Here is a 25,199-nt window from a genome sequence, read left to right as displayed (position 1 = left end):
TTACTTGAGTTCGGATACTCCAGACATTATATTTCAGACAAAAATTTAAACGACGACGTGTGGAAATGACATAAAAAGGACAATAAATACAGACTTGGAGCAAGTCTAAATTGGTATATAAGACTATATAAATTTAACAAAACAAAAAACTTCAGACTTACTTTAGGATGAAACTGTCCATTTATAGAGGGAGCCAAGCAATACAACATCAAAAATGAGAAAATCACTTTATACTTTTCTTCATAAATTTTATTCTGAGATATGTAAGTTATTATTCCTGAATACTGTCTATATAATATTTGTAATTGCTACAATTATATATTCATTGAGATATGTAAGTTATTATTCCTGAATACTGTCTATATAATATTTGTAATTGCTATAATTATTAATATATTCATTGGAAGACTTTATTATTGTTAACTACTTGAGGTTAATTTTCTGTGAAACAGTTTATAAGCTGCACCCTTAAAAACTGAATTTAATTGTTCCATTGCAATGTCTACGTCACTAAATCCGTTTCTTAACCCGTGTTGTACGAGCACTGCCATACGCTTTGACAAAAGTGTATGATCGTTGGAAGCTAGAAGGTCATCAACTTTTAACCACTGTGCATCGACAAGTTCTGATTCACATGGTTTGATATCAAAGGTCAAAGGTTTTAGGCGACAAACAAAGTAAAAGTCTGACCGACCAAAATTGTACGGTAGAGAATGTTGTTGTCGAAATGCGAGGATTGACTGGAATTCTGCAATAAGACAAAAATAGTAATATTTATCTTTTCTATTATTAATATCTTGAATTACACAAAACCTATCATAAAGTGAATGTCTCATTTAGTAGTGTGAATGCACATTTAACAGTGAATGTCTCATTTAGTAGTGTGAATGCACATTTAACAGTGAATGTACATTTAGTAGTGTGAATGCACATTTAACAGTGAATGTACATTTAGTAGTGTGAATGCACATTTAACAGTGAATGTACATTTAGTAGTGTGAATGCACATTTAACAGTGAATGTACATTTAGTAGTGTGAATGCACATTTAACAGTGAATGTACATTTAGTAGTGTGAATGCACATTTAACAGTGAATGTACATTTAGTAGTGTGAATGCACATTTAACAGTGAATGTACATTTAGTAGTGTGAATGCACATTTAACAGTGAATGTACATTTAGTAGTGTGAATGCACATTTAACAGTGAATGTACATTTAGTAGTGTGAATGCACATTTAACAGTGAATGTACATTTAGTAGTGTGAATGCACATTTAACAGTGAATGCACATTTAGCAGTGTGAATGCACATTTAGCAGTGTGAATGCACATTTAGCAGTGTGAATGCACATTTAGCAGTGTGAATGCACATTTAGTTAAGTAATGTATGTAAATTAGCTTTTATTCACCTGTCCGTATATTTGTTTCTTCAAACACTTCCCTGACAGCAGTATCTGAGATATCTTCTCCTAAATTTGCATAGCCACCTGGAAACTTCCACCTTGAAATCTGAAATAAGAATAGTTATTTATAAGACATAACACACAAAATATGAATTGTTATTAATTATGAATACCTTTATAGAAAAAACTAGACTTACTCTATGCCTGTCTTGTACCATTAGAACTTCCTCTTTTCTCTCATTTAAAACAAACCCTAAAATTAAAAATCACAATAGTTGTTGGCTTTTACATATCAGAACTAAAATGATATAAGAAAGCTTATCAAGACCTTGAAATGTATCTGGGTTTCAGGGCAGTGGCGTAACAGTATGAGAATTAGGAACATTTGTACAATGGACTTTCGTAAGCTTCCTTGTCTTCAATTCCACAGTTCCACTCACTGAGTAAACCCAGTGAGTGGCCAGAAATCTGAGAGAAAAAGGGTATTAAAAGATGTCGAAAAAGGCTAAAAACTCCCAATGCAACAGTGGATTGATTTGTGGGTTGGTAGTTATGATGCTTGGCTACCAATCCAAGTGCCCTGGGTTCAAGTCCTCTCATATGACTTTGTTTATGTAAAGCATCTTGTATATGTTTGTCTTGTGAACGGGATTGCCACTTTTAAGAAGGATAGTGAATGAATTCGCTTATGGTTATCCTTGGCAATTTGCCTAAATATATAAAAGCAAAAACAAAACAAACGCCTCTAGCATTAGCATGTGTTATGCCACTGTTTCAGAGGTTGTGGTCATTTCAGCTGTCAAAAGTAGGGAGCACGCTCTTTTAGCTCAACTGCTGGTCTGCCCCCTGAATTTATAATATATCCTAGCAGTGAATCCTGTACCTGAAACACCAAGTTGATGAGTAGCATACATTGGTACTTTGCTAGGCCCAGCTCCTAGCCACTTTGTCAACATGGTGTAATCGCCCTCGGCATGGTGTAACTTGAAGCCCTGTTCTGCCGCGGATTTGATCAGATGACTGTATTCTATTGGTACTTTTAGCCAGGCACAAGAACGTTCATCTTTATTCCACAATTTGATTGAATCTAATTTAAAATAAAACAATTATTTCTTAGTTGAATAGCAGTATACATTTAAATAAAGTTATTAAAAACATATTCAAATTAATCTATACAAATCTAAAGTTATGCCCAGTTTTTTGTTTAAAAAAATTTCTTGGCTGGACTGAATTTTCATCTCTATAATAGTATGCATGGTTGCATTCATTTTCTAACTTTTTAATAAGCTGAAGTCCAATTGGTCTGTGTAAATATGAAATTATGTCTTAACAAACCTGCCAGTATGACACCAAAATTGTGATGTTCCACCTGCCTTGTAACCAGCTTAGAGACATCGACGGTGATGCCATTAAATCTGTCAACATCACCTTTAAGTATATCTTTGCCATCATGTGTTGTTCTTCTATGAATGATACTAGGCCTATTATTTTTTAAATGGCGTTTAAATTTTATAAAATTCAATAACCTGGCATGTTGCATCTCATAGATTAAAAAACAATTCTGATTGTTTAGATCTGCAAAACAATATAAAATCACCTTATGTTAATTAATGAAATTCTGTAGCTATATATGGCCCTATTTTATAGAGGCCTAGGCCTATGTCATATCATATGGTCTTGTGTAGAGTGGGAACTGCTAACTAGAGCCACCATAGCTAGTAGTAGTATAAATTAGTAGTAACCTAGCCTACTAAACTAAGCCTAGCCTGGTGGTAGGCCTAATTATATAAGTCTCCTTTCTAACCATGGCGGAATTAATTCCTCCATCTCCATGCATGTATGCCTCTACTATCTAGGGCCTGTATTATCAGATCAGCAACAACAATTGCAGAGGTATACACACACTACACATACCTCCATGCACTACACAATGGTTTTGTTTATAAACAAAGTTTCTTCCCACGACGTTACGTAACATGCACGTCTCTTTCTTTTTTCTCACGCCGTCACATGTTTATTATGACCTTTGATCCTAAGGTCAAGGGTTATATTAATGTACAAAAACAACATGTGGTTATCAATTCCTAGGCCTAGGCTAGCTGCTGTTTTCCGTAGATCATCTTTATGGCCTAAAAAAGCTATTTTAAGAGTTAAATCAACTTTGACGTAGAACATTCACAAGTAAATTAAATAGATTGATTATTGTATCATGTTAAAATCTAAAAGTTTTGTTAAGAAAACCCGTAAAGGTGGCGTTATAAAAGTTGTTCGCGAACACTACCTTCGCGACGACATTTGGTGCGGGTCGAAGCTGTGTTGTTCTTGCAGTCAAGATGAGCATACATTGGAAGCCAGGCCTAGCATAGATTCTGATCTTGTGAAAACTGCGCATTATTTGCTTCCAGATACAAATGTACTCCTTCATCAGGTAATTAAATGTATAGTTACTACTAGGCTAGGTACTGTATTAGTACTGTACTTTTAATGTTTATGTAAATTTATTAAATTGTTGATAATTATAAAAATATTAATAATTAATATACATATATTATGTACATCAGATCAGTATGGGACTGCTGACTCTTGTAGTTACAGTAATCGTATTACCTTAGCAGTCCCTGACCAATTTCATCTTTGTACATTGTGTATTATGTTTTGTTAGTCAAATACTTTTAGAATAGAAAGATAAAAATAAATATAAAAAGGATTGTTAATGTTGCGTTATTGTATGGTAATTTTTAATTTTTACTAAAGAGAAAATGTATTTAAACATGTCAATATATTCATTCCTTTATTTTATTAAATATTTACACCAAAAAAGTCACAATTAATTAATAGTTTACAAGCTGGTTGAAAGCTCTGCCTTCAAATGTGACTGATGGTGACAGGGTGGCACGAAACCTAAGATCATGAAAACTAAGAGTAAGACCCCCTATGAGCTAAGATCACGAAACCCAAGACGTTAGATTGCCAATAGTTCCCTTTCGCACCTGCCTTGTATTTTAACTGTGTTAACCAACTTTATCCTGAATATCACACCTTAGAATTACTACTTTTATGAAGAAGAATCAATAAAATAACAAATAATAAACAAGATTTTACACGTACTCTATGTTCAATATTTTCGTTTAATGGTAAAAGAGCAACATTATTAGAGTGCCAAAAACTGTGGAATCCATCTGTTTAACACATTTTTTGGTGAAAATCATGTTCAATTTCAATATATTTTGTCACTGTCAATACAAATAAAATGTTACTGTTGATACTTTACATGGTTCCGTTAAATTTGAGAATAAAATCGATAAATCATATCCCCTCGGGTCGCCCTTATGACTAGGAGTAGGTAGTGATGCTGATTTTAAGATCGATAATATTCTTTGTAAACAGAAAAGTATCAGCAGTAACATATTACAGCATTTTTATTGACAAATTGACAAAATATATTTAAATTTAACGTGCATTTCATCAATAAATGCATTAAAATTAGACGCATTTCACCAAGTTTTTAGCCCTCTATTATTGTTGCTCTTTTGGCGCTCCATAGAAACAAAAATATTGAACATTATTGAGTATGCGAAATTTGTGAATAGTATGCGAGAAACATGTCTGTAAAATCACCAATTTTTATTTATGAATAATACTATATAACTATAACTATACTACGGTATATAATAATAAAACTATATCAACAAACAAACTGTCAAGTTTGTTTGTTGTGAAACAAAGGTATATACTGTATTTCCTCAATGTGCGAAAATATTGTGAGTTTATTTCTGTTTAATTCAATAATTATTCGAAAAAGAAATACCCTCACAATATTTTCGCCCGTTGAGGAAATATATACTTTTGTTTCACAACAAACAAACTTATGCTTAAAATTATGTATAGATTAAAACAATTATTGGTTTTAAGCTGTCGTATATCTTAGAATCTGTAATCTAATAGGTCTTGTGTCTTAGGTTTCATAGTCTAAAGGCCAATTTACACAGACGAGCGGTAACGGTAAGCGGTAAAGTTGAGCGAAAAACGCAAAAATAGAATCTATGTTATTTCTTATGACCATTTACACAGAACGCAGAGCGGTTGAGCGGAAATCCGCTCAGGAACGAAACAGATTCGATTTTGTGAAAATACCGCGCGGTAATTATGGATTCTGGTCAACCAACGACATGATTGAAATGACGTCATCTATCAACAACTTTTTTTTGCGTCCGTCGAGTGAAAGATGACAATAACTACGAGTAGTAGGCCTAGCCTAGTTTGCAACTTCCTTTTATTCAGAAATACAAACACCTACAATGTGACTAATGTTCGTATAAGGATAGTGAAAAGAAAATACACATTTTAGTACGTTATTAGGCAACAATTCCCTCTAAAACTTAGGCCTGTGTGTGCTAGGCCTACTGACAGTCAGTCACATCCAGGCCAGCAGTGACTGTAACATGCATTAGCCTCGAGGCCCACACGCTCCTACTTTCCACCACTCCGTTCGCGAACTCCGCGCGCTGTGTAAATGGGAAAAGCCACGTGGTTTTCCGCTTACAATTACCGCTTACCGTTACCGCTCGTCTGTGTAAATTGGCCTTTAGGAGGTCTTTAGGTTTTGTGATCTTAGGTTTCGTGACACACACTCAAGTCAAGATATTCTAACCTTTGACATCCAGCAAACGTACTTGTCATATAGTAGTCGCTAGTCGAGAAAATATGCTTAGACATGTCAATATATTCATTCCTTTATTTTATTAAATATTTACACCAAAAAAGTCACAATAATTAATCAATTAATAGTTTACAACAATTTTTATTTAGATTTTATAAAAATCGATCGAAAACTGGTCACTGTAAATTCTACAGAAAGAGATCTATTTAATGAATTTAGCCAATAGCAAAAACTCCAAATATTTGATCATACATAAAATTACAATATACAATGACAATGTTGAAAACTTTAAAGCGAAAATTTGAAATTATTTTCATGTCCAAATACATCATACACCAAAGGATACAATGCACGCCCCTACTTTTTTTAATGGAATAACCCATTAAAAAGACCGGAACCTAAACAGTGTTTGATCCCACAGTACAGTTATTACTTTCAAAAAACTATATGCAGATACTAAAAGTTATTTTGTCAAAATCAGAATGGCAGTTAAGGTAATAATGTTGGTAAACGAGGGTAAGGTATAGGAAGAGGAATCAGTCGGAGACGTCTCCATCGTGTCGGCTTTCCTGCTGTCGTCTTCATAAATCATACACGTGTACGAACCAGTATCAACATCCATAGTATCTGCAGAAAGCCATGTGATTCGCGCAGAGACATTATAGATACCAGTCGCTATTTGATCATTGGAGTCCTTGCACTCTACTACAGGAAGTGGACTGCCAGATACTTTATAGTAAATATTGCGATTCATACTTGGTAGAAAGGTGACTGATGCGTTGGTGCACTCTGTATAATTACCAACACACTCCATAGCCAGTTGCTCCAATGTTCTATTCAGAACTCTGTAATCACAATCACAATCCAGAAAATTGTCACGGAGATCAAGTTTTGTATGACTGGTGTCACCTGTTCCATCAGAATGACCAAGTATCGGAGCATCGTTCAAGAAGAACGCCGGAAATGTTGAGAGTGAATTTCGGGACAAGTCCAAGTATTGTAACTTTGTGAATCGTGGTTTGGGCGAGTGTGTTGGCACTAGGAGCTCGGAGATTCTATTGCCTGATAAAAATAGGTCCTTGAGATTTGATGGCGTCGGGAAGTCGAGGAAAGACCACGATGTTAACTCGTTCCATGACAGATGTAATGTGGTCAGTGATGTTAAGTTTACAAAGGTTTTTTCGTAAATACTTCCAATTTGATTGGAATTCAAAATGAGGGTTTCAAGTTTTTTCAAAGACCCGAAAGTCGTCATTGGGATTATGGATATTTGGTTTTGCGATAAATCAATTCCACGGATATTCACCAATGAGTTAAATGATCCTGGATGAATTCCCTGGAGAAAGTTTCCATTTAGCATCAGGTATTTAAGTGAGGTCAGCCCACTAAAGACTGTTGGGTTAATGCTTGTAGTAAGGTAGTTGTCACCCAGATGTAGTTCCTTGAGGTTCTGAAGCTCGTTGAAAGCTCCGCCTTCAATGTGACTGATGGTATTGCTGGTCAAGTCAAGATATTCTAACCTTTGACATCCAGCAAACGTACTACTCATAACAGTAGTTGCTATGTTCCTTTCAAGTTTTAGAACTCTGATGTTTTTCATACTGCTAAACGAGCCGTCATCAAAATCACTAATAACATTTCCAGACAGGTCGAGTTGCCTCAATGATTCAAGTCCTTCAAAGGTAGCATTAGTAAAACCAGTCATTAAATTATCTCGTAAGTTCAGTGCTATTAAGTTGCTCAAGCCCCAAAACGCTTTGTTGCTTACAGTGTTCACAATACCACTGCTTATCTCCAAATATCTTAACGATTTGTAACTTTCAAACGCGTATGATGGTATAATACCAAACATTGGTACCGGTAGGGTTAAGTTTTGTTGATCAGGACATGGATTCGTTTTCGGTATGCAGGTTGCAAATTCACAAATACAACTTGTAGTTCCTCCTGTACACGAGGGCGCTGTCTCACTTTCGGTGCATATTTGGGATGCAGCCATCATTACCATCAAGCAAAAGCCGACTAAAGATAAGACATTCGATTCCATTCTGTATATTGTCTGCAAAAAAAAATTAAATATAAAAAATATTATTTAATTATATTTTATTATATATACTAGTAGAAAAGAAACGCCATTTTATTAATCTTTGAATCCTGACTGCATAGTTGTATGCAAAATTAATCAACAAACATTTAATTATAGTAAGTTGTAGTAGAATGTTGTATAAGATTTTAGAGTTGATTTTTTAAACATTACATTATTAATCAATATATATCAAGTATTTTCCATGCATTTTACTCTATCACATTGTTGTTCAGCATACTAAAGTAGTATATACTGATCTATCTCTAGTCTGTTTGGTTATTAGCTATTTAGCAAATTAAAAAAAAATCACACATCTAAATTCAAATTAAAAACGTTGTTGTCTTGCTACTAAACCGCATAACCAATACTACTGTTTGGGTTGGGGGCACCCTTTAATTACCCTTTTAGCGTTCGACTATGTTATAACGCCAATTTTGGCCACAAAATTTAATTTATTTGTGCTGATCGAATACCATGTTTCATGGCCATTATTATTATTTTATGTGTAAAATTTGAATACTTTTTATTTTAATATATGAAAATGAATCAACACACATTTAATTCTAACCAATTGTAATGTATTCAAGATTATAATTGATTTTTTAAACATACACAGTAAAGTCAATTTCATAATGCAAAGAGAGAATTAGTATTTCACTTGAATTTTACTCATCACATTATTCTACATGCACACTAATACAAACTGATAATTGATAATCTTATCTCATGTTATACCGTATAATATTATACCATATAATATTATTTTACCTATAATAGCTATCTGCTTTAGCCAGTATGGTATGCTTCCCTGGAAAATGTAATTTTGTTGATGTGATGTTAAAATGAACGTACCTGTAGCGATGTCTTAATATTCTTGTTATGTGCATATAGCAGCACAGTTTTACTCCTGAGTGTGTACGACTAGTACTGTATGTTTAATGGCATTACATTATTTTTTAGCAAATTCAATTGGTATAGATTGTTCTATTCATAGTGCGGGGAAAAATTTATTTCTAAAAAATCTTTATTTCTAAAAAAAATCTTTACATTTACAAGTTTTTTATGTCAATTTTAAATCAATTTTTTTTTTTTTCCGATTTACGAAAATGTTCACAGTGTTGGAAAATAGACCACAATACGAAACAGTTTTCTGTAAATAAATGAATATAGATAAAAATAAATTTACTACTCCGAATGCACTGGTTATTAAACTTTCTTCAATGGTTTTTAACCTGTTCGTTGGTCGCGTTTGAAATTGGTCAAATTAAATTTGTGATCTGGATAAAATCAACTTCTAGTATTTTGTATAAGTTGCCGTTAGATATGCTCAATTGATCATATCAGAAAAATTCAATAAAAAAAGATGAAAACTAAATTAATTTGTCCTATGACAATGTATAATCCAAAAATACTTTATAATATTGCATTTTAAAGAGATAAAGACTTACATTTAAGAAATTATTCTGAAATTAAAAATGATGGCAAACTATCTGTGAGCTGTCCTCCACCTCCTCCTCTTTCAGATAATTAAGTTGTTTTCAATACCCTTCCTCATGATCAATTTACTACGGAAATTCCCTTAAAAAACCAAACACCATAAATAGTATGATGTCAGTATAAGACCTAGTATTTTTCACTGTAGTATCTGATTTTCAATAATATTTAAGCATGCAGTAAATCAGCCAATCATTGTCCGCACATGTAAAGTACCAAATGGAAACCAAGGTACCTCTTGTTTACTTTGAATGAAGCAAGCTATGTTCTGTATTGATTGTATTAAATATGAAAGCATATGTGTGAATTGACCTTCTTTGACCCCTACATTGATTTATTGCTGATTTGGTTGATACCCTCCAGTCCAGGTATTATCAGATTATTATTGCATGTATAGGATTTGATTATGCACCAATGATTAGAATAAAGAATTATCACAATGGCTATAATCGCCTAACTATTTTCTAGTTTTCACCATAAAATAATTGATATACTTGATATAGATATATAGTTTAACACCTATTAAGGGGACATCTCCAGGACCGAACACATTTTCCCAGTAATATAGTCCCTGGCCATATTATGAATACAGTACATTGCCTCTGTCTTAGTGTCCCCACATACTGTACAGTCTGTCCCAAAGTATAATGATGTTTGACTTCTGCCATATTTTAAGATTATAATACTACTGTAATAGCAGTACCCGGAAACTTTGTTCTCGATCTCTTTCTAAACCACATGATCAATACTCATACCGTTTGGGTTCGAGGCACCCTTTAATTCTCCTTTATGCTATGTTACAAAAGCAATTTTTGGCAAAACATTTTTTAGACCAATTTATTCGTAGCGACCTAATGCTGTGTGAGTGTTTGGCCATTTTTCTTACATCACAGGTTGCAGAGCGTTCGAATTAGATGATCCCTGACGTGTAAAGAATTAGTTAATGTAATAAATGCTACTTATCCTGTTTATCTTGTACAGTATCCAAAGGTCACATTATCAGTGTTTACTCTATATTAATTATGAATTCATTTCTTAGATTGACATACTAGAAGACGACTTGATTAAAAATGTGATCATCCTTCAGACTGTACAGAAAGAGGTGAGTTATGGCACAGTAGGCTGGCCCATGTCATCCTACCTCATAGTCGTATGTTTAAATCATTCTTGATTCAAGATGGTTTTTATTGTATAATTCCAATACTGTTTGTGTTTTCATGAATTTGTAAAAACAATGTCAAATAAATGTACAGACAGTATTCAGGTTCTAGCTTCATGTATATTTATTGGAAACTAGCCAGGGACAAGGGGTCAACTAGAGCACTACTTATTATGATAAATAACATTTTATACTATCAGGAATTAGCCTACTGTTTGTATAACGTATGTAACAATAACATAACAAGTTTAAAATTCAAAGTGTAAATGCAAAATTTGAATTATGGAATAAATGTACTGTATACCAAGTTGTGGTGAATTTATTAAATTGCATTTTAAAGGGTAGCTCCGGGTATCATTTCTAGTGTTGAATATATAAAATTTAAACCTTTGCAACAACGTTGATGATTTTAAACAAGCACGAATGTGCAATACTCGGGGTACAGCGAAACAAGCTGTAATGACCGGATGTAACGTCACATACACATCAATAACCGCGCTACCAAATACGGCTATACGGTACCATCTTCGAGACGTGATATATGGCTGCATCCGGTTTGAAATTAAAAAATCCGGCTCTATAACTTAGAGGACATGTCCCTGTAGTATATTCATGCTAAATCCGAGCTCAATACTACAACTAATAAAGGGAGGAGTAGTACTTTAAAAATCGCACTTTTTACTCAATAGTGTCCAGATGGAGGAGGAGGAGAAAATGAGCAAGTCCTAGACTCGGGTACCCCGAGTAAAAATAAGTGGGGTTATATTACAACCCCACTTATTCTCTCATAATCATTTTAAAGGGTATTTAGTATAAATATAAACCTTTTCAACATTAATGATTTTAAAAAATAAGTGAGGTTATATTATAACTTTTGTCAGCAGAATGAACATCATGAAATAAGCGCCTTTAAAAGCTCTGTCTGTGTGATATTCCCATATATGGACATAATGATGTAATCATTACCATATTTGGGCATATTGTTACTACCATATTTGGGCACATCACACTTTTTTTGTCAAACTAATTTGATAGCTTTATAAAGTGGTCTACATGATTTTTTTTTACCTGGAGCTCTTTTATTACCTGTATGGACATTTGTAATGCTCTAATTTATAATTATTTTTTTTAGGTTAAGCATAGAAGTTTACCAGCATACAAAAGAATAAAAGATATTATTGCCAACAAAGAGAAGCGATTTTATGTTTTTACAAATGAACACCACAAGTAAGGAAAAGTTTTTTTTTATTATCCCCCAAAAACATAAAAATATAGATTAATAAAATCATACTCTAAATAGACCATTTTGCAGTTTTAATTCACTTCTGTAAAAAAAAATAAACATTTTACACTTAATATAAAAAGGACAAAAGAAATGTTTAATTTTAACCAAAAACAACAGACAATTTAAGTATGTTTTGCTTTAAATTACATTTTTTTTATCCAATTTTTGGTCAAAGTGATTAACTATTATGTGACATGGTATATTAAAAAAATAATTATTTTTAGAGGGACAATATATCTTTAAATTAGGTTTCTACAGCTATTAGTATTACTAAGTTTGATATTGCTTATAAATTGGCATTTGTCAACGCCCGATGCCGTACCAGCAAACATATTAATTCCTAATAAAAGAAAATGATCCAAGTTCTATTTTGGCATGTATTGTAGCCAAAGGTAGACATAATTGGTTTTATCATGGAGGAAAAAGTAATTTTTTTTTCTGCATGGTTTTATTCAAGAGGAACTTAAAAACATATTTATTTTAAATTATAAATCAATGTTTTGTCCTACTTGGCGATGTTGATAAAACGTGTAATTATCGGAAGCTGTTAACGTTATTGAGTGTTGTATGATAAAACACAGGAAGTTGGTTGATTGTAAAATACATTATGTCTGTGTATATTATAACACCTGGCAGGTAGTTTCAACTCAAATATATTGAAGCAGTCTCTAGTATTTTAGGTCTCTATTTTAGGTCTCTGTTTAAGGACCACTGTTAAATCTAAATTTTTTTGTTTTTTGTTTTTTTAATTTTAACCCCTTGGCCTTTCTATTTACATATAAAAAATAATTCCACCCAATAATTTATAAACATTACATTAAACCTTCTAATGTATGTCTTCATGCTGATCAAACGGATCCTCTTATGTTAGCACCACCTAGAACTAATGTTCGTGCCTAAGAGTTCCTTTTCTCAGGCACCAGAGATCTGGAACCAACTTCCTGGTTCCATCAGTTCCAACACTCTATCTCCTCAATTTAAATCTCTCCTGAAAACTCACCTATTTCAATAGTTATTCTTTTCCTGTTGCGCTTTGAGACTCCGGTAAAAAGCTATTCTTTTATTATTATAATTACTTTATTGAAAAATACAACAGAAACTGAAAATATGTTGATGATGGTATTAGTAAACTTACTATTAAGAATAAACTTTCAATTTCTCTTAAATTTTACTATGTTTTTTTTATATAATATTTATATTTTAGAGACACCTATATAGAAAGAGAAGGTGGAGAAAGTCCAAATGATTATAATGACCGTGCCATCAGAAAGGCTACCAGCTGGTTCAATGGTCATCTGGAAGGGTGCAAGCGTCATCCTGATCATCAACAGGACCAGGTTCAAGTCATTCTTCTAACGAATGATCAGGCCAATAGAGAAAAAGCAGTTGAGGATGGACTGCAGGCTTATACAAGTAATCAACTGCTTCTGATTATAGCAAGTCTTTCTTTTGAGACAGTAGGCGAAGGAGATGGTGCTCTGCACATGCCTATAAGCCCAGTATACACCCTTTCATTCATTATTTGGACAGTATTTGAGCGACCTAACATTCTTCCCCTCGTCTACTGTCTTTCAGCAAAAGCAATCTAAACTGCTATAATGGTTTCAATTAGCAATTACAGTACAAGAAACTAATTAATTACAATGTTTTGTATAATGTCTTGAACTCTGAACTTTGGGAGAGGAAGGCAAATATTACATAAAACTTGTCTGGAGTTGTAGAGGTTGTCAAAAAATTAAAGAGTCAGTTGTCAATGTGTGAGGTTGTGAAAAAGATTAAAAAGAAAAAAAACCTGATAAAAAAAAAGTTTTTAACAAAAATTCAGTAAAATACAGAAAGCAATAAATGCCTCATTTTTATATAGGTAAAAGAAATTAAACTTTTTATTGTAACATGATATCTAAATGGACAAAGTATAGGCAAAACTGTACTGTAGTCTGAACAGGGTATGTATAAAGGTTAAAAGTGAAAGGTATTTGTCAATACCCCTTGTTAAAACATCCACTATTATAAACAAAACTTTAATTTACACACCGAGGCACACACCATACAAAATGCCGGTGTTGATGCCCTGGTGGCAATTTTATTTTTCGTACATAAGTTGGGGATCCCTTATGTGAAAAATAGCCAAACTACTTCCTTAATATAACTAAACTTAAGCCTCTACATAATCTCTCTCACTATAAAGTAAAAAGAAGTTGCTCATGGGATTTGAACCCCATACATTGACATGTAAAGTCTATAGTCTAATCCACTCGACTACACCGACTGCTCAATGGAAGGAATTTGCATTAGTGAATTGTAGTTAGCACAATTCTTACGTCACACCTTATGGATATGACTAATAAATATTTATGTTTATTTTGTGACGTTTCATGAGGTGTCCCCAACTCTGTATGTACGAAAAGCAATACCCTGTCCTGGTGTGTGTAAACTCCATAGAGTTTTGCTAGGTTATGTAATATCCCTAACACTTGTTTTTCTTTCATAGTTCATGAGTATGTCAAGTCATTGACTGGTAAACCAGAACTGGTTGATAGGTTGGCTCTGATTACTGATAATGAACATAAAATGGATAAGGTAAAGAAAATGACATTTCAATTTTGTATGCAGTTGTTTTTTATGTTAAGCAATATACTTAAAAACTATAAAGCAAGTTTAACAAAATGTTTATGATGATCAGCACCTATGAAGTAGGTCCACGTGGACACCACATCGCCACTTGCGCTACCCTGTGGATCCGCCCCCGAATAATGGTACTCTAAAAAGACTCTAGTTCTGTACAAAATAACTAAGTTTGTCCAAGAATATAGTTTAGTTTTAAATCCAGTGGTAAAGTACCTTGGACCCCTTATATTAGGAATCAAGCCATCCCCTACTTTCTATTTTTAATTTCTTATATATAAATAGTTGTATTATTCTATGTTTCATATATTATGCTGTTTTATAAATTGTTTAAATAATAAACTGGTTTTGAAAGCAATAAATATTACTTATACAAACTTACTTACAAATTATAGCGTTTACATGGATTATGACTCTCTTAAAGGTAAATGCAGATATTATGGTACAAGGAAAGGTAATGTTTCCTGAATATGTTGTATCTAGTGAGCTTCACGCTGGCATCAAATCCGGCAAGTACCTGCAAGGAACGTTTCACGCAAGCAGAGAAAATTACAAAGAAGGAAGTGTAAACGTCCAGGACCAAGATAAAGCAGTGAGTAATGTTGTTATGGATTTGAAAGGCATGGGTTCAAATCTATCTGTACCATACTGATTGTATTCTACTCTCATTGCCTTGTCCTTCCGATGGGACGTAAAGCCGTTGGTCCCGTGTAAATATAGTGCATTTTAAATAACTTAGTACACTAATTGAAAAAGAAAGGATCGTCTCCCTGGTATGCGCTGCACAACTGGCTGCCGTGGGTTTGTAGAGGGCCTAATCTCAATCTTCTCAGTTTATGCTCGAGGACTATAAAATACTTAAAACATTTTTTTTTTAAATATAAGGTTGGTTCATATGTGTCATTAAACAGCTAAAAAAGTTATGGAACTTTACCAAAATCTGCACAATATAATTACCAATTTCATAATTTTGTTCTTTTTTTCTCTCATTATATCTAAAGGTATTTATCAAGGGTTTGTCCCATTTGAATCGTTCTGTTCATGGTGATGTTGTTGCTATAGAGATGTTACCAGAAGATGACTGGACTTGTCCATCATCACTAGTAATGGTGGATAACTCAAAGAAAGATGAATTTAATGATGATGACTTTGAAAGTGTAAGTATGCTGTCTTGCCTTTCTTTCTGGTTTTTATGGTTTCTATACATAATTATCAATTTTTAAACTTGATATATATATATTGATTATATCGGCGTGTTTTAATTTCTGTTACCAATTTATATTTATTTTAATCCTTTAGCCTACCTTATTCTTTCTTTCCTACAGGAACCTGATGGGAAAAAAAATCCGGTGAGAAAAGAACTCAGAGAACCAACTGGGAAAGTCATTGGTATAATCAAACGCAACTGGCGCCCGTACTGCGGAATATTACAACAATCGTTACTGAAAGGAGTGAGTGCTAGATTATACCATACCAATTTATGTGTCTTGGAGCTAGTTAATTTAATATTACGTAAATCTCTGTCTACAATATAAAAAAAATGTGATGTGCCCAAATATGGTAGTAATATTTTATTTTATTTTTTATTTTTTTATTTTATTCAATCGAAACCAGCAGCGATAATTAGGTTTTGATACAAACAAAGCCAGGACTGTTTAAAGCACCTTGATTGGTCCTAACATTGATCAAGGGCTTCTCTCGTCCAGTGCCCACCTTGACCAGAGGTCTGAGGCAGATACTAGATGCAGGGGCTGCCATAAGAGTCAGCAGTGCTGATTTCAAATGCCTAACGGGACCCCAGCTCCGTATACAGCACCCGTTTTTCCCAGATGGTCTCCCATCCAAGCTCTAACCAGACCCAACGTCGCTTAACTTCGGTGATCTGACGAGAACCGGTGTTTCAACGTGGTAAAGCCGTATAACATCATCATGTCCATATATGGGCACATTACATTTATTTTTTCACATAAAGTTTGATGGTGTAGACAGAGCATAATAAAGTTTATCATTTTAGCATTTTATAATTTTAATTGTTTTCTCTTTAGAGCACGAGGCGTTTGTTTATAGCAGCTGAGAAACGAATACCAAAAGTACGAATAGAAACAAGGCAAGCAGAAACATTACTTGGATGTAGACTAGTAGTGTCTATAGACAGCTGGCCTAGGAATTCTAGATACCCTTTAGTAAGTATGAATAGAAACAAGGCAAGAGGAATTGCTACTTGGATGTAGAAAAGTAGTGTCTATAGACAGTTGGCCTAGGAATTCTAGATACCCTTTAGTAAGTATGAATAGAAACAAGGCAAGAGGAATCGCTACGTGGATGTAGGCAAGTAGTGTCTATAGACAGTTGGCCTAGGAATTCTAGATACCCTTTAGTAAGTATAAATAGAAACAAAGCAAGCGGAATCACTACTTGGATGTAGACTAGTAGTGTCTATAGACAGCTGACCTAGGAATTTAAATATCCTTTAGTAAGTACTTCTTCACTTCCAATCCAGGGTCATTAGTTCAAACCAGGTTTTCACCTCGCAACATCTCACTGTACCTAACTCAATCCCAAATTGGTGTTCACTATGATTTTATGTACTGCATATGCACATACAAAAAGTGCATTCCTGGGTTTCGGGGTTTGCCTGCACCCAAGCTTAGTTTCTCTAGAATTTCCAAATTCATTTTATATGTCCTTAAATTCCGCCTAATTCCATTTTATGTTTAAATTGTTATTTTATGGCTTTCTGCTCATTTATATTGTACTATTGATGTTGTAGGGTCACTATGTAAAGAAGCTTGGTGAAGTAGGAGATCGTGAAACAGAGAACCAAGTTCTTCTACTCGAGCACGACATCCCGCATGAAGTGTTTTCATCAAACGTTCTAAGCTTTTTGCCAAAACTTCCTTGGACCATCACACAAGAGGTAGCAATGTGTTTTTCACTGTGACTATTAAATGATTACATTATTTTATGAATGTACTGTTTGATTCTCTCAAAATGAATAAAAATTATAAGAGCTTCGATACAGAAACATGTTTGGACCGTGCTTTTACCTGCATTTTAACACATAAATATATGATGGTATGATGAAAATAATATCCAATACATTTATTATATATACTACCCTTTATTATAATAATAATAATAATAATGGAAACTTCTTTTGTTGAAAAAATTCAACATAACATTGATTAAAATTTGCATAAACATGGTGAAACCACCTGAGCTTCAAGTTGCTCAGATAACAAATCTTTCAGAATTAACAAGAAATCGTTTTCACTAGTCGAAAGATCAGATCCAAAACTAGAAATTTCACTTAAAAATTTAAAATTATAAAATATCCTCAATAATTGAGTTATATTATTTCATCTATGTTATAAATGTATTGCAGCCCTTTGTCTATGTTTCCCGCTGTGGTAGTAAAAACACTTTTCATTATCCTATTTTTTTTTTTTTTTAGGATTACGATAGTCGTGAAGATTTGCGTCATCTTGACATATGCAGTGTTGATCCACCGGGCTGTACTGATATTGACGATGCCTTACATTGTAGAAAATTAGAGAACGGTCATTTTGAGGTAAACATTAGTTTCCTCATAGGCAATAGAAAGTATTGACTATGGTTTTCGTTCATCATTCCTTTGCTCTGGTAATTCCAAATTTCATGTTATTGAAAACAAACCTTCATATTGTAATTTGTTTACAAGCAGCATGTCTGGGAGATTACCCTGGACTGCCCTGGATAGGTTAATTACCTACGTACTTCTTGACCTAATGTTAAAGGTATCTTTAGTGGTTTTTTTTAATACAATTTTAGATTGAGACTGTAATTTAATGATGATGAAAACTAACAATTATTTGTTTCAGGTTGGCGTTCATATTGCAGATGTGAGTCACTTTATTAAGCCAGGCAATGCTTTAGATGATGAGGCAGCTAACAGAGGAACAACGGTCTATCTAGTGGACAAGGTATAATTGACTAATAAAGAGTATTGTTTTATAGAGAAAATTTAGACAACTTGGTTGTTGTGGACACCATCTTGTTTCATGGCATCGGGTTACAGACTCCATATTGTTACAGTCTTGTGTACTATCTTACAATATAGATGCAACGTTTCTGCATGGATCTGCTATTAAAAAAGTACTTTTATTTTGAGATTATTTTGTGTCTGGAATGCTTTTTTATAGCTTAACCTCTTTTTATATTTTTTTACGATTTGTTTGATCATAACCTGTTTTTGTATATTTAGAGAATCGACATGGTTCCTGACCTTCTGAGTTCAAATCTATGTTCATTACGGGAGAAGGAAGAACGCTTCGCATTCTCATGTCTTTGGGAGGTGACGAAAGACGCAGAGATCGTTTCTACAAGGTTTTGCAAGAGTGTTATTAACTCAAGGGTAAATATTTCATATTGGGGATTAGGGGAACAAGGGGATTTATAGTAAAATGATTATCAATTTTTATGTAAATGTAATATACCATCACCAGTCTGTGCCTCGTTTGTTCTACTTTCCACTCCACTCATCCAGCTCATATCTACTTTATATCTCCAAGAACTGCCCTGAAAAATAATAGTGTTTTCCAAAAGCTTGGCATTTCTTTTTGGCTGTTTTACTTTATCGTTTTGATTTAGCTTTTTGCTTAAATATATTTGAATTTTCATCTGTTATTGTATTTCAGAGTGCCTTTATGTAACATAATAACAATTTTTTTTCACGCTGCTGCTCTAGCCCGCTACGTCCCATTAGGACTACTCAATCAGAAGCTAAAGCAAGCAGCAGTTATAGTTCTAAGGACAGACAGTTTTGTGAAAATGGAAACTCCACTATGATTTATTGATTCCAGCTGCTACAGTAGACCCAAAAAACGTCTGGGAAAGAGTCTATTAGGACATGTCATGCTAAAATTACAAATCCCTAAGCATTTCTGGTATATTCACTGTCAGATATTCATTGAATTATTATCAAAACAGTCCATTAAAGTTTGTGTTTGTAATAGGATACTTCACAATTGAAATATCTAGGGTGATGAAGTGACCCCCAGATTTGACCTTAGCAATAAAATTAACTAAAGTGACAGAAATTGATTATTCACTTCTGTAACAAAAAAATAATATTTATTCACATATAAAAAAAGAAAAGAAACCCAAAAACCATTGTCTGACAGACAATTTAAGTATTTGTTGCTTTAAATTACATTTTTTCAGGTAAAATAACTATTATGTGACAATAAAATGACACATTCAAAAACATTTGAAATAAAAAATATTTTTCAATAAGCAAGCAGCGTTTTTTGTAAGAAATATTTCTTGTTTATTAATAATAATAATCTTTTAATCATGTTATTTTTCAGAGTGCCTATACATATGAGCAAGCACAACTCAAGATCGATGATAAATCACAAACAGATCCGTTGACAGAAAGTTTACGGAATCTAAACAAATTAGCTAAGATTCTGAAAAGAGGAAGAATGGATAATGGGTATGTAACATAAACCTTTAATTTGTTACTGTTGATGTGCATAATTTGAACACATCACATCCAGTAGATTGCACTGTATTGCCTAGAGATCAAACCTGAGCTTAAAGACCAATTTACACAGAAGAGTGGTAACGGTAATAAAAATATAGAATCTATGTTATGTTCCTTATGACACACAATGTGGAGCGGATGGGTGGTTTGCGTAAAGTTTGATAGTGTAAACAGAGCTTTAGTCTTTGTAAATAATGTTCCCATCCTTTGCAAAAACTAAGTCAGTGATATTCTCTTCACAGTGCTTTAACATTAGCATCTGCTGAAATACGTTTTAACATCGACTCAGAGACACACGACCCAATCGACGTACAAGCAAAGGAAATGAGGTATGTCATCAATAATTTATATTTTTCCAATAAATACAAGCTGAGAAGATCAAAGTACTATATGTAAACATATTCTGCATTTTTTATTTTCAAGATAGTCCAAAGTTTTGTGCCACTCCTTTCGGCAGAGAATGGAGGCATTAGGAAAAAGTTACCATGCAGTAAGGCAGCTTGTAGTTTACTCTCATTTTGATATATTTCTCATCTTTCATAGAGATACCAATTCAATGGTTGAGGAATTCATGTTGCTGGCAAACATCTCAGTTGCAAAACGTATATTGCAAAGTTTTCCGGAATGTGCTCTGTTACGTCGACATCCGGTCCCATCACCTTCAAACTTTGACACAATTATCAAAGCTGCAAAATCTATGGTGAAGTTTGCATTTATTTTTATTGACTTTTATTTTTTTAAATAAATTTATAAATTGAATACATAGCCTACTTACCTTATACTTGAAGAAAGTTTACAGTTTGATCTTAAAGCAGTGACTATAACCTGTACTTACTAATGTCAAACTCCGGGCCGTAGCCAACAAGAGGCAGACGAGGCGTTCAATTTTCACCACTCACAAATTATATTTAAAGAATTTTTACCTCGTCTGTTTTAAAATTCTTGTTACTGCCTTGAAACTCCATCATCACCACCCAATCAGATTACTTAAAAACTCTTACATGAATATAATTATAACTATTAATTTTTATAATTTTTCGTGCCCATTTAAGCTTCTTGTTTAATAATTGTTATGCTTTTTCTACAGGGTTTCACGATAGTGATCGACAGCGGTAAAGCCTTATCAGATTCTTTAGACAAGGCTGTCAATCCGGAAATACCGTATTTCAACACATTACTACGAATGATGACGACTCGTTGCATGACACAAGCGTTATATTTTAGTAGTGGAACACTTCCCGAGTTAGAATACCACCACTTTGGTTTAGCAGCTCCAATTTATACTCACTTCACGTCACCCATTAGAAGGTAAAATTATTTTGGAGTTTATATGATATATGGCGACAAAAATAAAACATAACCAAATAAGAATAAGTTTTGTTCATAGACCTTAAAACAAACTAAAACATACGTTGTTACTGTAAAAAGATAGTTACTGCAGTAACTACAGTAGATAAATTTGATGATTTCCTCTATAAACAGGTATTCTGATTTAATGGTGCATCGTATGCTGGCAGTGTGTATAAGAGCTGATAAGTCTTATCCAGATCTTCTACAAAAGAATAAGATCCAAGCTATATGCAATAATCTCAACTATCGTCATCGAATGGCGCAGTATGCTGGTAGGGCTTCAGTTGGATTACACACACAGGTAAATAACACGTAAGGGTACACCAACCCTAAAGCTCTGTCCACACTATCAAACTTTATGCGACAAAAAAATGTGATGTGCCCATATATGGACATGATGATCTCATATCACTACCATATTAGGAACATCACATTTTTTTGTCAAACTACCTAGTTTTTTTGGTTTTTTTTAACCATATTTAATATGGGTGATCCATCCAGCAATTGCTGATCATTAGGGACCCTCAGAGGTTCACTAGACAAACATATACAAAGTCTTATTACAAGTCTTTTGGAGTGGAGTTGTAATTTTGTCCTTAAAAAAAATCCTGCCCTTAAAGTGATAGCTATGTATCATAACCACCAAGTCACAACTCCACTCCTTTGATAGTGTAGACAATGAAAACTCATTTCATTTATTTTCTTTCTTTCTCAGATATTCTTCAAGAACAAACAGGAGGATGAGGAAGGCTATGTAATGTTTGTCAGAAAGAATGCTCTGCAGGTTTTCATCCCAAAATATGGTTTAGAAGGCACCTTGTTTTTGAAGCCTGAAGACAAAACTGCATCAAGTTTATTTACTTACAATGAAGAGGTAAACTATTTTATTACTTAAAGCTCAGTCTACACTATCAAACTAGTTTCCAATATATTTTTTTGTCACATGTTTGTATACAGAGCTTCAATATAAAAACCAACACAGACAGCGTTGTACAACGAGGCCTGACGATATCATCTTGTTAGTGCTGTCCAAGTTGAATCTTGATGAGATGACTTGTCGGACCTCGTCATACAATGTTGGCCTTAACACAAACCCACTTATTTCTATGCTTCAATGGGAAAGTGCAACCAATTACTTGAATCAAGATTCTGATTACTATGTTTGTTTTTCTCTTTAGGAGCAAAGCCAAACTGCTGGTGATGTGTCGTTACATATGTTTGATCCTGTTACTGTCCAGTTAAGCATCAATGCATCAGATGTACAGCATCAAAAGTTAATGCTGAAGCTAGTAAAACCCAAGGTAAGCTTATTGGCTTATTACTTCATATATTAAAGTTTTGAGAGTATGTTTTTGTAATGTAAACTAAGTCCATATTTTTGGGTTTTTTTTTTAAATGGTCACATTTAAAAAAAAAATTGGCACATTTATTTTTTTTTCATGGGCACATTTATTTATTTTTAATTGGCACATATTTTGTTAAGCTCTGTCTACACTATCAAACTTTATGTGGCATATCACTACCATATGTGGGCATATTACGCTTATTTTGTTTGATAGTGTAGACAGAGCTTTAAATGAGTGTAAACTTAATGCACATAGTATTAATATATTGTTTGTTTCTTTTCAAATGGTGTTCATCCAGGTGTCAGGTTTCAGCGTTGATTCAGCTGATGTTACTGAGCCCCCACCAAAGAAGTTAAAAACATAAGCAATCAGAAAGGCCATTGTCTATTATTTGATACTTTATAATAGTCCAGCATTCTGCAGTCAAAAACTGTGTTTTTGAAAAATATTGTTTCAAGGCTTCTACGGCTAATAAACAATAGTAAAGTTATTGAATTTATTTGTATATTTTTATCGCTCTTTTATAGAGCCATCGTAGCCATTTATGTCCAAAAAATGTCAAATTATGATACAGTAACCAGTTTGTCAGAAAATAAAAGGGTCGAAATTTCGTCATTTTCCACAATTTTTTTTTAAATGTTGACTTTTAAAAATATATATATATAAATTGCACTCTATATATATATGGAGGTAACATGCACAGAACATGTAGTGTGATATAGTAACCAATTAATGTCAACAAATAAAAAGGTCGAAATTTGACTGTAAAAATATCCCTCTACATGGATTATGTTTCGAAAATATCAACTTTTAAAAACATTAAGGTCTAAGCATGCCAAATTATTATTAGTAACTAATTATGTAAAAATATAAAAGGGTTAAAATTTGGCACATAATGTGTGTCTGCGCATGCCTATTTTTGATATAGTAACCAGTCGGAAAAAAAAGGTCTAAATTTTGGAAAAAAATCCCTGAAGTATGTGCACATATAGTCATATCATTATCTTACAGTGTCATGGGACCACTTTATGTCGAAAAATAAAAAGGTCGAAATTTGGTCATTTTTCAAAAAAATTGCAAAATGCACAAATTTCGACCTTTTTAAAATCTAATTAATATGCACTAATATTACTATATGTGCACATATAGTGTCATATCATCATCCTATAGTGTCATGGGACAACTTTATATATAACATATATTTATATATTTATGTCAAAAGTGGTTACTATAGCACAATTGACATGTGCAGAACCATTATTCGTCTCTGCGCAATATATGTAATAATAATGACACCTTTTATTATAATTGTAGGCCTACAGACATACCGTATATACATTGCTAGCAATCACATTTACCACAAAAACTTTATTTTTCGATAAAACTGGTTACTATAGTAACATGCGCAGAACCCATTAGTCGACTCTGCGCATGTTTATTATGGTATAGTAACCATTTATGTCAAAAGTGGTTATGATAGCACAATTGACATGCGCAGAACCCATTATTCGACTCTACGCATGTTTATTATGCTATTAGTAACCATTTATGTACAAAAAAAAAAGGATCGAAAATCGGCCATTTTTCGGAAATTTCCCTGTACTAGTACAGGGATTTTTTCAAAAAATGTCCGATTTTCGACCTTTTTATTTTTCGATTAACATGTGCAGAACCCATTAGTCGACTCTGCGCATGTTTATTATGCTATGGTAACCATTTATGTCAAAAGTGGTTATTATAGCACAATTGACATGCGCAAAACACATTATTCGACTCTACGCATGTTTATTATGCTATAGTAACCATTTATGTCAACAAAAAAAAGGGTCGAAAATCGGCCATTTTTCGGAAATTTCTCTGTACTATAGTACAGGGATTTTTTCAAAAAATGACCAATTGTCGACCTTTTTATTTTTTGATAAAACTGGTTACTATAGCACAATTGAAATGCGCAAAACCCATTACTCGCCACTGCGCATGTTTATTATGCTATAGTAACCATTTATGTCAAAACTGGTTACTATAGCACAATTGACATGCGCAGAACCCATTATGCGACTCTACGCATGTTTATTATGCTATAGTAACCATTTATGTCAAAAAATAAAAGGGTCGAAAATCGGCCATTTTTCGGAAATTTCCCTGTACTATATATAGTACAGGGATTTTTTCAAAAAATGACAGATTTTCGACCTTTTTATTTTTCGATAAAACTGGTTACTGTAGCACAATTAACATGCGCAGAAACCATTAGTCGACTCTGCGC

At 33.4% G+C, this 25,199-nt stretch overlaps 3 protein-coding genes and 1 pseudogene across 5 annotated transcripts; 1 reads left to right on the top strand and 3 right to left on the bottom strand.

The window, feature by feature from the left end:
- Positions 1-300: 300 nt before the first annotated feature.
- LOC140050238 (nucleoside diphosphate-linked moiety X motif 6-like) lies at positions 301-3,398 on the bottom strand. Its single transcript, XM_072095348.1, has 6 exons — positions 3,319-3,398; positions 2,740-2,979; positions 2,288-2,491; positions 1,602-1,657; positions 1,411-1,510; positions 301-748 (listed from the first exon to the last, which is right to left on the bottom strand). Exons 1-6 carry the CDS (start codon positions 3,380-3,382, stop codon positions 420-422), a joined length of 993 nt encoding a protein of 330 aa, XP_071951449.1. The 5' UTR covers positions 3,383-3,398; the 3' UTR covers positions 301-419.
- A 60-nt stretch (positions 3,399-3,458) lies between these two features.
- LOC140050236 (exosome complex exonuclease RRP44-like) lies at positions 3,459-23,532 on the top strand. 2 transcript variants are annotated; one of them, XM_072095344.1, is made up of 21 exons: positions 3,459-3,832; positions 10,681-10,743; positions 11,933-12,027; positions 13,290-13,498; positions 14,577-14,665; positions 15,135-15,302; positions 15,712-15,867; positions 16,036-16,161; positions 16,756-16,893; positions 17,481-17,627; positions 18,165-18,281; positions 18,571-18,672; positions 18,954-19,103; positions 20,059-20,186; positions 20,480-20,566; positions 20,781-20,937; positions 21,325-21,545; positions 21,720-21,888; positions 22,303-22,461; positions 22,766-22,888; positions 23,232-23,532. In XM_072095344.1, exons 1-21 carry the CDS (start codon positions 3,614-3,616, stop codon positions 23,295-23,297), a joined length of 2,889 nt encoding a protein of 962 aa, XP_071951445.1. In that variant the 5' UTR covers positions 3,459-3,613; the 3' UTR covers positions 23,298-23,532. The 2 variants fall into 2 exon arrangements, with proteins under 2 accessions (XP_071951445.1, XP_071951446.1); XM_072095345.1 differs by lacking the exon at positions 10,681-10,743.
- Positions 5,193-9,837, bottom strand: LOC140050237 (uncharacterized). 2 transcript variants are annotated; one of them, XM_072095346.1, is made up of 2 exons: positions 9,596-9,837; positions 5,193-8,120 (listed from the first exon to the last, which is right to left on the bottom strand). In XM_072095346.1, exon 2 carries the CDS (start codon positions 8,106-8,108, stop codon positions 6,528-6,530), a length of 1,581 nt encoding a protein of 526 aa, XP_071951447.1. In that variant the 5' UTR covers positions 8,109-8,120; positions 9,596-9,837; the 3' UTR covers positions 5,193-6,527. The 2 variants fall into 2 exon arrangements, with proteins under 2 accessions (XP_071951447.1, XP_071951448.1); XM_072095347.1 differs by lacking the exon at positions 9,596-9,837 and adding an exon at positions 9,000-9,089.
- Positions 16,515-16,632, bottom strand: LOC140050549 (5S ribosomal RNA; annotated as a pseudogene).
- Positions 23,533-25,199: the final 1,667 nt, after the last annotated feature.

The sequence above is a fragment of the Antedon mediterranea genome, chromosome 5, assembly GCF_964355755.1.
Source record: "Antedon mediterranea chromosome 5, ecAntMedi1.1, whole genome shotgun sequence".
NCBI lineage: Eukaryota > Metazoa > Echinodermata > Crinoidea > Comatulida > Antedonidae > Antedon > Antedon mediterranea.
This window is presented reverse-complemented; position numbering and strand designations above follow the sequence as displayed.

Coding starts and splice junctions, on each gene's coding strand:
- LOC140050238 (XM_072095348.1), bottom strand. CDS start 3,382: ATGTTACGTAACGTCGTGGGAAGAAACTTTGTTTATAAACAAAACCAT. Junction 2,980..3,318: donor CCATTGTGTAGTGCATGGAG/GTATGTGTAGTG, acceptor ATTGTTTTGCAG/ATCTAAACAATCAGAATTGT. Junction 1,511..1,601: donor TGGTACAAGACAGGCATAGA/GTAAGTCTAGTT, acceptor TTCTTATTTCAG/ATTTCAAGGTGGAAGTTTCC.
- LOC140050236 (XM_072095344.1), top strand. CDS start 3,614: ATGTTAAAATCTAAAAGTTTTGTTAAGAAAACCCGTAAAGGTGGCGTT. Junction 10,744..11,932: donor TTCAGACTGTACAGAAAGAG/GTGAGTTATGGC, acceptor TATTTTTTTTAG/GTTAAGCATAGAAGTTTACC. Junction 22,462..22,765: donor TATTTACTTACAATGAAGAG/GTAAACTATTTT, acceptor TTTTCTCTTTAG/GAGCAAAGCCAAACTGCTGG.
- LOC140050237 (XM_072095346.1), bottom strand. CDS start 8,108: ATGGAATCGAATGTCTTATCTTTAGTCGGCTTTTGCTTGATGGTAATG.